General features: G+C 40.8%; 1 protein-coding gene across 1 annotated transcript in view; it reads right to left on the reverse strand.

Annotated features, from left to right (window-relative positions):
• VWF (von Willebrand factor) overlaps nt 1–12229 on the reverse strand; it is a 175286-nt gene that overhangs the window by 138613 nt on the left and 24444 nt on the right. The window contains exons 9-15 of the mRNA XM_081191447.1: nt 10708–10819; nt 9710–9756; nt 7464–7600; nt 6278–6413; nt 4520–4620; nt 1220–1415; nt 166–381 (exon numbers count right to left, since the gene is read on the reverse strand). Coding sequence (XP_081047573.1) covers nt 166–381; nt 1220–1415; nt 4520–4620; nt 6278–6413; nt 7464–7600; nt 9710–9756; nt 10708–10819 — 945 coding nt within the window. The remainder of the gene's footprint in view (nt 1–165; nt 382–1219; nt 1416–4519; nt 4621–6277; nt 6414–7463; nt 7601–9709; nt 9757–10707; nt 10820–12229) is intronic.

Here is a 12229-nt window from a genome sequence, read left to right on the forward strand (position 1 = left end):
TCCTTGTTTTGCCATTTGAAGTGGGAAAGGGCGTGTCAGCCATGCGTAATTGCACACCCACCGTGCACATTAAAATATATGTTCACATGCCCACAATTCACACTAAAGCACATGAAACATCATGCCATGTATTATGTTACTAACATTTTGGCAAAGTGCACATACCGCAAAAATCTGGCTTCCTCCAGCTGATGAGAACTCCTTTGCGAGCGCAGGCCATCGCATAAGCAGAGACGGCGGTACACAAACAGTCTTTTCCATCGGAACAAGAACAGACATCATAGCGGCAATTCTTGAGGTACGGAGAAGGGCTGACTTTGCGGTGGCAAGGTTCAAACAACGGGGATAACAGAACTGAGCATGAGCCTTCAGCGTACTTGGCTGAAATGAAAACAATTTCAAAATGTTAGATGAGCAGTTATTGGATGTAGAAAGAAATAGGAACCACCATAAGCCACCAAAAACACATTGACCCAGTTAGCGTGTAACACCAGGCCAAACCTGTTTGTCAGACAAACCAAGAGCCAGGGTTTGGACAACACAGTAAGCCAAACTGTGGCTTAGCCGATAGTATATACCTAAAGGAGCTTCTCCACTCCTATCGTTCAGCCTGGAAACTGAGTTCCAGCTCCGAGGGCCTTCTGGCGATTCCCTCACTGCGAGAAGTGAGGTTACAGGGAACCAGGCAGAGGGCCTTCTCGGTAGTGGCGCCCTCCCATCAGATGTCAAGGAAATAAACAACTATCTGACTTTTAGAAGACATCTGAAAGCAGCCCTGTTTAGGGAAGTTTTTCATGTTTGATGTTTTATTGTGCTTTTAATATTCTATTGGGAGCTGCCCAGAGTGGCTGGGGAAACCTAAGCAGATGGGCGGGGTATAAATAATAAATTATTATTATTATTATTATTATTATTATTATTATTATTATTATTATTATTATAGCATCCTGACCAGAGGAAGAAAAACACACAAACGGTGGATCAAGGCAAAAGGAGGCACGTGCCCCAGATAGCAGTGGTGGTCTGCCTTTTCTCCCTTTTTTGTCAAGCTCTGAGCATGACAGTTCAGAGATAAAATGCTGATTCTCTCATTTTTCCACTTCAGGGAGCCCTTTCCTTGTGGACTTGTCTGCAATGGAAGACGCTATGCTGAAAGAAGATAAACATGCTGCTATCTTTCACCACAAGCCAACCCTGGCTTCATTGCAAGGGCCAGTACCTAAGCGCGGGTTGAGACTGCAGGTATTGCTATCTTGCTTCTGCAAATCTTGACAATCTTCTTTGAGCTTCCAGGAATTCCCGAAGTCTTCCACAAGAGTTTCCACCAGGCCAGAAGGTGTCAGGAAATCATCTCCTTGGTTGCCATTGTAGTTGCCACACAGACCACAAGTTCGTTCCGTGAATTCTGAGGGTAACTGAAGAAGTATAGGAGTTAAATTCAGTATTTACACATTTCATTATTTTTTTTGTCTCCAGTCAGCTGCTTATAGGATTTCTGTTGAATGAACCTTATACAAATTGTGCTAAATATAAAAGTGCTGTATATAAAACAAATTAAAAGGCACTGGGAATGATCCCCTTACCCAAGTAAATTTGACTTAAGGAAATTTAAGTTTATATAAGTACACATTAAACTTTGTGTTGGATTAACATAATAGTTTCTGTCCTCATGTAGAAGACAAATCTGTGATCTTCAGGATCACAACTGACAAAATGGTGGCAGAGATTGAGTGTTTTGCCCATATAAGCATTTTGCATGTGCCCAGTCTTGGATAAGGAAAGAGCCAGATGATTATCAATATTTATCTCCTGTTTTATAGCAATATCACTCTTCCAATAAACATATTTAATATGGCAGTTTATACCTAAAATGCATTATATCTGAGATCCAGGGGAGCATAATAGCTATGGATCTGAGCAGGAAAATTCCCAGCTCAAATAGTTTATCTTCAACGTGCCTGACAAATTTGCCATAGCAGGGTTTTAGAGAATGCCCACACTCTGTTCCCATCAACAGAAGGCAATAGTCCTCTCATCGCACACAAGTGTGTGTGCTCTAGCACATACTTTGGCACCAACATGTGTTGCAAAATATTTCCAAACAATACGCCCCCTAGGCTGCAATGCTTTACACGCTTACTCAGAAGTAAGCTCCAATGAATTCAGTATGCCTTCCTTCTGAACTGATATGCATAACATTGCATTGTCAGAGTGCAATTCAGCCAAAGTTTAACACTTTCAAATCCTATTGATTTCAAGGGGAGATTTAAAAATGTGCTGAAATCCATGGGATTTAAATATTTAAAATAGTTTATGTTGCATGCCAGCTGTCTGTCTGAAATATTATTGGGACATAATGATGTAATCCAGCCAAAGCAAAGAAAACTGAAATTTTCCTGAAATCAATATAACCTTTAAAAAGTGTTCAGCTTTATAATCTATTTTTCCAATTTTCCAGTTACGTCCTAAGTAGGAAATGGATGTTGTTCCTCAGGACTAAAGCAGGAAAACCCAGAGTTCATTATATTTCTCAGAAGTGTCTGCCCAGGTCACTGGGAGTGAAAGTAAATCACTTCCCCCAGTTGTCTAAAACATTTGGCAATGACACACAAACATTTGTGCATTTGTGTGCGTGAAATTATTTTTGATTGCTCCAAAAGCAACAATGTTGACCTTTAAGGAGCAGATGGAAAGGAACATGACAATTTAAAAAGGCACTGGAAATGTTCTTTAGCTTTTATCACTATCGCGACTACATTCAAAGTTGAGAAGACACAGCTGGCCTAGTCTGGGGCCTGAGTAAGTTTAGCCAGAAAAGCAGGAAAAGGTCAATCATGGCTTTGCTCTTGCGTGATCTAATTTTATATATTAATCAAAATCTTCATGTGTCTTAAATCTCAGAGAAAAACTATGCCCTCAGGCTGCCTTAAGAGTCAAAACTGTGTTATCCTGAGTATTAAGTGATCCTCGTTTAAGAAGACAGGAAATGGTTTGGATTAGACCAAGATTGTGGGATGTGATCCATGAGAGGCGGTCAAGTACAACATACCTTGAAATGTTAGAGAAGACATGCAAGGGAATAATTGGCCCAGCCAGTCGAAACTTCCTCTTCCTCCTGGCTGGAGCATCCTTCCTTTTGCATGTGATAGAGGGTGGGCGTGACCTAACCTGTCCAGGTACCAAAAGGACGAGTCACACGGCACACCCTCCTCTCTTTTTGACTTCCTTCTTCGTCTGACCAGCTTTTAGCTAGGACTGCTCTACTAGCTCTCAGCTAGCAGAAGCACTGGGGTTATTCCCCCATATGGGGTAGATCCACATGTACATATTTGTAACTACCATAAGTCTGTCTTCAGGAATCCAACTGTGAACTGATGTAAGTAAACTTCTTAGATTGACTTTGAATAAGATTGTGGCGTCTTTTAAGAGGAATTCAAGGGAATTTACCAGGAATATACAATTCAATCTGAGACAGACTGCATTGTATAATAGTGAGAGGCTCACACGAGCCTGCAACCAGCTATCTGCTGTGCATGTAAAAGGGGAATGTAACTCTGCTAAGTAAAGGAACTTGCTAGCGCAAGTTAGGAAGGATGTTAATAAACAATATATCATCTCCTGCCACCCTGAACATTCCCACAAAGATGCAATCTGCAATCTGTCTGGAGGGTGGCTACAGCCCCTCAAAAGCTGCCCTCAATTCCCAGGGTAGCAAGGAGTCACATCCCTGCAGCTGGTTGTTGTAAATTCGCCAGCTGGCCACATTGCAGGGCAGGTTAGCATGTCGAGTCCAAAGTTTAAATTGCCCAATCATGGGCAGCCAATGGTGTGGAGCCTGGTCAGTGGACCCGAGAGCAGAAATGCTTGCTGGTCTGCCGACTGGGGTTAAAAGCTGTGCCTATTATTTGCAGCACAGTCTCTTCTACTCTAGAGTACAGTGGTGCCTCGAAAGACGAAAGGAATCCGTTCCGCAAGTCTCTTCGTCTTGCGGTTTTTTCGTCTTGCGAAGCAAGCCCATTAGCGGCTTAGCGGATTAGCGCTATTAGCAGCTTAGCGGGCTTAGTGGATCAGCTGATAAGCGGTTTAGCGGCTTAGCAGATCAGCTGATAAGCGGTTTAGCGGCTTAGCGGATCAGCTGATAAGCAGCTTAGCGGATCAGCTGATAAGCGGCTTAGTGGATCAGCTGATAAGCGGCTTAGCGGCTTAGGATCAGCTGATAAGCGGCTTAGCGGCTTGGGGAAAAGGGGGGGGAGGGAGGAAAAACCGCAGGAACTTGCAAGACATTTTCGTCTTGCGAAGCAAGCCCATAGGAAATTCGTTTTGCAAAGCACCTCCAAAACGGAAAACCCTTTCGTCTAGCGGGTTTTCCGTCTTGCGAGGCATTCGTCTTGCGGGGCACCACTGTATATCTAGAATTTCTAGCACACCACAACCATATTTTCTTAGGGGGGGGGGGAAATCAATTTAAATACAATTATATATTTTTGTGTGTGTGTGTGTGTTTGTGTGTGAATCATACCTTCATCGAAAGAGTTCCGTGCCCATCCCAGTCAATCTGTATATTCTCTTTATAGCTGAGACGAACTGCAGACATTACGGTGTGCTGGATACGAAGAGCACCTGGGAAAACCAACCGCTAATTACAGATACATAGGGATGAGCAACAGAAAATGTGAATGTAATACAGGAAATCTAGACAGATCTAAATTGTCTGCTGAAGGTGTAGAGCCAAGCGACGCCTTATGAGGCTCACATAGCAAGTTGCTATGCAGGGAGAGGGGTGGGTGCATCCCCCCCTTGTTTTTAATTATTTTGTGTTTTTATCTTGCATTTCTATGTTGTGAACCACCCAGAGATCTATAGATGAAGGGTGGTATACAAATTAAACAAATTAATTAATTACTTAATTAATAATAATAATAATAGCTGTGCAGTGTTCTGGCTTCTGGGATAGCTGCGCAGCCTGCATTCACTCCATAAGACACACACACATTTCCCCTTACTTTTTAGGAGGGGAAAAGTGAGTCTTACAGAGCAAAAAATATGGTAGGTACCGCTCTGGCGGGAAGGTAAACGGCGTTTCCATGCGCTGCTCTGGTTCGCCAGAAGCGGCTTAGTCCTGCTGGCCACATGACCCGGAAGCTGTACGCCGGCTCCCTCGGCCAATAAAGCAAGATGAGCGCTGCAACCCCAGAGTTGTCTGCGACTGGACCTAACAGTCAGGGGTCCCTTTACCTTTACCTTTAAGCTACTGAAGTTAATGGGACCCTTTATATGTCCCGCTGTCCTTTGTCAACAACAAATTGTTGCTGTTTTTTGTGTTGAATATATGCTATATGGTAATTTATGGACCTAATAGGTATCTTAAGCCATTTGCACGCAACAAAATATGTATTTTATCAAAGTAATTGTTGAACTGAAATACAATTAAGAAGTATATTAATAGTGAAATACATTTAATAAGAAGTATATTAATAGTGAAATAATTATTAAGCTCTAACTGTATGTAGGTTTTATTATATTTGGGTTTTTTTTATCTTATATTTTGGAAATGTACATCCAGGATTTTTTTTCCTTTATATTTTTTGGGGGGGCCCAAGCGGGGTGCTAAGCTGTAGCTTGTTCAGCTTATACGTGAATCCATATAGGACGGTTCAAAACTCTGTTCACCTTATGATTCTTCATCACCCACCCTGTGATGCTCTGTTAAGTAATGAGTAGCTGAGAGTGGGGGAAAGAAGACTGGACTGCAGGGAGGACTTAATTTTAATATTGAGCCTCATCATTATTTCCACTGCTCGGCCAGAGTCAACAGGAGGGTGTGTTGTGTACCTCCTAATGTTAAATAGTGGGTCAGAAGCTGCCTGGGGTGGGGAGGGGGAGATATGAGCCCACTCCCTTGGCCCAGTCTGAGATACATAGCTGTCAAGCGTCCCTTATTTGGCGGGACAGTCCCTTATCCCAGCGCCATGTCCCGCTGCTGTCCCTTATTGATGATGTCCCTTAAATAAGCTACTGAAGGTAATGGGGCCCTTTCTATGTCCAGCTGTCCTTTGTCAACAACAGATTGTTGCTGTTTTTGTGTGTTGAATATATGCTATATGGTAATTTATGGACCTAATAGGTATCTAAAGCCATTTGTATTTTATCAAAGTAATTGTTGATCCCTTATTTTGGCTGCTGATCCCTTATTTCTGAGGCTGCTGGTCCCTTATTTTCAAATCTGTAAGTTGACAGCTATGCTGAGATACTCTTAGTCACATGACACAGAACACACCTTGCGTGAAAGGGATTTGTACATCCTGCCCGTTCAAAGAAACGACACCACCGTGTTTCAGTTTAATAATGCTGTTCTCTTCCAGAAGCTGGACAGAGGCTGATCGGGTACATACGGCATCAGGGTCATCAGCACACTAAAAAGAAATCCAAGTGTTACATTAGCATTGCAATTTTGATTTAGCTGCGGCCTCAGTCCATCAGTTGCCGTGAGACCATGCAAATAATGCTTGAACCAATGTTAAAATTGCTATCTGTACACAGCCAGTACCGTTGTTACGAACTCTTGCTGTGTGCACCTATGTTTTGTAAGTTCTGCCTCGTTTATTTGACAGTCGCTTCCTACAACTAGCAGAAAGTTTGAAAGCAATTTACAGAAGAGAAAATAAAACACAAAAGATCAATAGAATCAATAATGATAAAAACAGGGCATTACTAATTTGTTGTAGAGTTATTCCCCCATAATGTCTAAAAACATAAATTCTTTTTTTAAAAAAAAATAATTGTGACCAAATAACAGCACAGTGGTCAGCAGCAGGAATAATAAGCGCCTTTTTGCATGAGGGAGACTGGGCATGTCTGGTTCAGCAGCCGTTCCTTCTCCCAAGGAAACTGAAATTTTGGTTTAGGACAGATAATTTATCAGCACCAAGCTGAGGGCGGAGAACCATAACAGCTAATAAAAGCAATATAAATTTACTGTGTTGGTATGCTCCATGTTTCAAAAAAGAGACACACATATTTACCTCTGATAGCACTGGCATATATCCTAAAGCAAAACGCCCAGTTCATTTGCAAATGTGAAAATGGTATTGCAATTAAGTCATCCATGGGAAGTCTTTATTCTTTGCAAGCTAGCATCTTGCCTAACCTACCATGGGGTATATTGATACACAAGTGAGCTGCTGTCATTATACAAATAGTCTCAATGTAAATCTTACTCTAATTATGTCAGGACACAAGATGGCCTGATACTTTATGGAGGGGAAGAAGGAAAACTCAACACCAGGCTGCCATTTAAAAACACAACACAAAACAAAACAAAACAACACAACACCTCAGGCTGCCATGTTCAGCTTGGCTCTCTACAACATGTTGTTTGCCCAAGCACTTTGTCAAATCGGTCGGTGTGTTTTTGAGTGAAAGAGGCAGCCCTTGTTTTTTCCTTTCAAGGAAGATGTTCTTACCTGGACAGTCTCTATGAAAACAGAAAAGGTGTTCTCCACACAATCTCTGGCAAACAAGTAATGACAGATGCCACTGAAGGTGAAATACTTGTTGTCAAAGCTCTTGAAATGTGATTGGCCAGTGACAGAGCATTCACCTGAAAAAAAACCAGTACCAAATATTGATTTTAAACAACATGACTTCAAGCTAAAGCAGAGTTCTCACGATCATATTAAAACAAGAAAGAAGCATTCCTGATTCAAATGGCTGGGCTGGGCAGATGTCTGCCTCAAAGCATATTCCTCTCTGATTGCCCTTGTAAGAATAACTGCTCAAAAGAAAGTATCACTGAGATCTGTAGGACTGAATTTTAAATATTTTTAGGCCTGGGATCTAAGAAAGGTGGTTTCAAATGAGATGGTAGGATAAAATAGGATGTGCCAATAGTAATCATGAGATGAAAGACCTCGGGTGTGATAAGTAGCAATGTTATTGCTGTTGTTTAATCGTGTCCGACTCTTCATGACCCCATGGACCAGAACACGCCAGGCACTCCTGTCTTCCACTGCCTCCTGCAGTTTCCTCAAACTCATGCTGGTAGCTTTGAGAACACTGTCCAATCATCTCGTTCTCCATTGTCCCCTTCTCCTTGTGCCCTCCATCTTTCCCAACATCAGGGTCTTTTCCAGGGAGTCTTCTCTTCTCATGAGGTGGCCAAAGTATTGGAGCCTCAGCTTCAGGATCTGTCCTTCCAGTGAGCACTCAGGGCTGATTTCCTTCAGAATGGAGAGGTTGGATCTTCTTATAGTTAGTAGGTCTTAGTACTAGTGAGCTTACCTACAATGGACCTGCACTTAAATACGCAGCAGCAATGTATCTTCAGTGCTACTGATGCAGCAAAAACAACATGAGAGGCAGCAGTTACAAGTCCCCCTTTAAGTCAAGACATCTATAGTTCTGGTTGGTTCGGGCAACTCATTTGTGTTCCATTAGGGTTCCAGATCAGATATACCAGTTCACTCCTTTATTTGTGCTTTCTTTTTAGCATGGGTCCGTGGCAAGTCGTCACACTCACTTTCTAGGTCTCTGGGATAGTTTGGGGTCCTTTTTACTCTCAAGATCAAGGTGTATATGCTGTGTGATTTTCTGCCCACTTTTATTGTAACCTTGCTATCTGAAAGCAGCACTGAGACACGCTGTCATTTTCTTCTTCTTCTTTGCCTTTGTAGGCATTACAAGCACAGGCTATGATAAAACATCATAAAACATCAATATATAAACATTTAAAATATATACAAATAAACAGCCATGACAAGGATTATATATCATTGGGATTTCTTCCTGCTAAATAGTGCCATTCACCAAACTGAGAGATACTACTGATAAAAACTCAGCCAGCCTTTCAGTTACTTCTGGGTTAATGTTAGACGCATAGAATCTGATATTTTCATTGTGCTATTATGCTAGACTACCCAAAAAAGGGGGATTGCATGCATTTGCATAGCTGGTTGTACAATGAGCAGTAGAAAAGAAAATGTTCTACAGTGTTTGACACATTCAAAGGACATCCACAATATCTATCATTTCTGGGTATGTTTAAATATCTGCCCTTGACAAAAGTTGAGAGGAAAACGTTCAATCGGGCTAACATAAAGGACTGGAATTATTAATTTTGAGATATAAGTGACCCTGTTATCTGTTTAAACCATAGAACTTAGAGGAGCAAATTTTATATACAGCTGACTTGGTGTTTTGCTTTTCAATTTCCCTCAATCTGGTTTGAATATTGCAATAAATATATTGCTGTAATTGCCACTTCTGCATAATAAACCAAACTTTCTTTGTTCCTCAGGTGTGTGAACTTTTTAATGGGGCATAAGGATAAGGGCAGAAATTCTTAACAGACATGTGTTCCAACTCCAGTTAAGGATCCTAGCAGGAATACACATGAATGTTAGATAGGCATGTGGGTTCCGACGCACACCTTATAACAAACCAACAAACTCATTAAAATAGTGTAATTTAAACAGTGCATGTATTTAAGCATTTTTTGTGTGTGTTTTGTATCAAGGGTCTTCAGTGCGCCATCACAAAATACCTAGTTTAAAATTTGAGTTCACCAAAGGGGTAGAAATATGTACCCTTCCTTCAAAAAATCTACAACAGAGAGCAAGATACTGTTTGCAATGTGAGACACTTGAGAGTTAGGACTGAAAAAGATTGTGCAAATTCCCTTACTGGTTATTCAATATCAATATCAACCTACCTGGGCAAGGTTCATTGCTGCAGATCCAGGTGCCATGCCTGCAAATACTGAAAAATGCAAATTTTTATTATTTAGATGCATGGGCAAACTGAACATAGCCTATCATTATTCATACTAAAGAGCACATGACATGGAGATTCATGATGGGATCACCAAAGGTCTTTTTCTTTAGCAGTCAAGGAGATGAATTTGATGGGGCGATTGACACAAGGTAAGGGAAGCCATACAGACGCTTGTTCTTGTACCTACTTCTCTGCGGCTAATAGCAGCTCCTGGGGATGAGAACCCTTTGAACTTTGCACTGGGCTGTCCCCATGGGGGGAAATCCTTCTCTGGAAGCCCAGATCCTAATCCTTATTGCTGATTTAAATCAATTAAATCTCACTTCTCATGCTATTATTCAACAAAGTTCTCTTTAATCTTTTATGTAATCATCTTCAAATGAAGGGTGGTATACAAGTAATAATAATAATAATAATAATAATAATAATAATAATAATAATAATAATAGTGTCCAAGGCCTTAAGCACATGCATGAGTGTGTTGAAACTTATTCATTGGGATCATCTATAGTTCTGGCCTAGGCACTTATTTTACACACTGAGACACAGGAGAATCAACTCCATACCAATTCATGCTCCAGGCAAGGAGCTACATGTCTGAATGTTTCCCTATCAATGAAGTTCCTTGCACATAGAAAAATACCATGTATGGGAGACAGCTACTAATGTCTCCTCCCTCACTTGAAAGCTTTCTATGTGTCAGTTGAGTGGAGTTTTTCTTCTTTGGTGTTTTTGGTGCTGTGGAACTGAAACGTGCACCTAAAGCACCACAATCCAAAATAAACATTAGGACTTGATTTGGCTACATGTATAGATTGGTCCTCAAGGTATATAACCAGTGAGTTGGCCAGAAATGTAAGTGTCTATGGGGATAATCACACAGGGTCTCATCGCCTGTGACAACATTACCATTGTGGATCCCATTATCCTATTTACCATGAGTTGCAGTCCTGGTAGACAGAAGAGCCGGGAGAGTAGCGCTTGCCTGAATGTAGGCAGGGGCAGTCAGAGCTGTCAACACAGAGGTCTCCATCAAGCAGCTTGCCCTCTAGAGAGGCCAGCAAAAACACTGTTAGTATCCACAAAACCATTTTAACCCTAAATTCTAAGGAAGAAGATTGACACAAGTCATAAATGTTTATCAGCTGGCATCTTTCACCCTCAACAAAAGAAATTACCATGAAAATCCCTGAAACGAGAAGTAATCGACTATAGAATAACAAAAATAAAGAAATAAACTAGAATTAAACAAAAACTTAACGAGATGCCAGCTACAAAACTCCTTTCACTGTTTCCTCAGAAGGAAATAAAGAAATTGTAAGATTTTAAGTGATATCAAACAAGCTCAAGATCAGGGCTAGAAATGCTTCTTCGAGTTTACAAAAAAGGTATGAAAACCTCAATGACAAGTTTTAAACATTTAAGAGAATTGAGCAGTAGTGATAAGAAAATGAGGTTTTAAAGTATTCAAACAAACTCAGCAAACAGGGCAGAAACTCAAAAAAGTTTTAACCAAAACCCTATTTAAGAGAACCAAGCAGTAGTAATAAGAAATAATAGTGATACAAAATTAAGGTTTGAAGTTTCAGACAAACTCAAAAACAGGGCAGAGACTCAAACAAGTTTTAAACAAAACCCTATTTAAGAGAACCAAGCAGTAGTAATATAAGAAGTAATAGTGATACAAAATTAAGGTTTGAAGTTTCAGACAAACTCAAAAACAGGGCAGAAACTCAAACAAGTTTTAAACATAGCCCTACTAAGAAATTGAGGTTTTAAGTTTCAGACAGGTTCAAAGACAGGTCTGAAGTGCTCCTGACTGCTGATGTTAAAGAATGAACAACTGCAAGTCAGAAACCCTTGCCAAACTATTGCAAATCACCCAGAGATCTACCAGCAGATGCCAATATACCTTCCGCCCACCCTTGACCTTAATGTGCTCCTACAATATTCTGCAATAAACTGGGGCTTCGTAGGGGTTCCTCAGCAGACAAGTCAATATGGAACAGGTCCCCTGAACACCATTGCCCTTAGCAAACAAAGTTTGCCTTAGCTGAGCTGTGAAAACAACTCTAATCAGAGGGCTAGTATACTACCCAGTGTATGTCTAGCTGAAAAGAATACATACTCTTACATCTCCAGGCTCAATTAAAAAGCCTCTCACAGTATATCATCTTCATTTTCTTTCCCTAACAGCTGGAATGACTTAGAAATAATTCAGAAGCAACTTAAGACTTTGCAGGCAAAAGGGAAGAAGTAATGGATCATCATCCATCGCTGAACTCACATAGACCTTTATTTCTTTTTATTTAATAGTAGCTCTTTGATGAAATGCATGTAGGCCTAATCTGGGGGCAGAGAAAAAGAGAAGGAGAAGAGAGAGAAATAAATACTCCTAAGCATTTGAAAACAGACACCAGTTTTCTTCTTTAAATGAAATGGGAAATGCTGCTGCTCA

Source organism: Podarcis bocagei (genome assembly GCF_964188305.1).
Source record: "Podarcis bocagei genome assembly, chromosome: 4".
NCBI classification, from domain to species: Eukaryota; Metazoa; Chordata; class Lepidosauria; order Squamata; family Lacertidae; genus Podarcis; species Podarcis bocagei.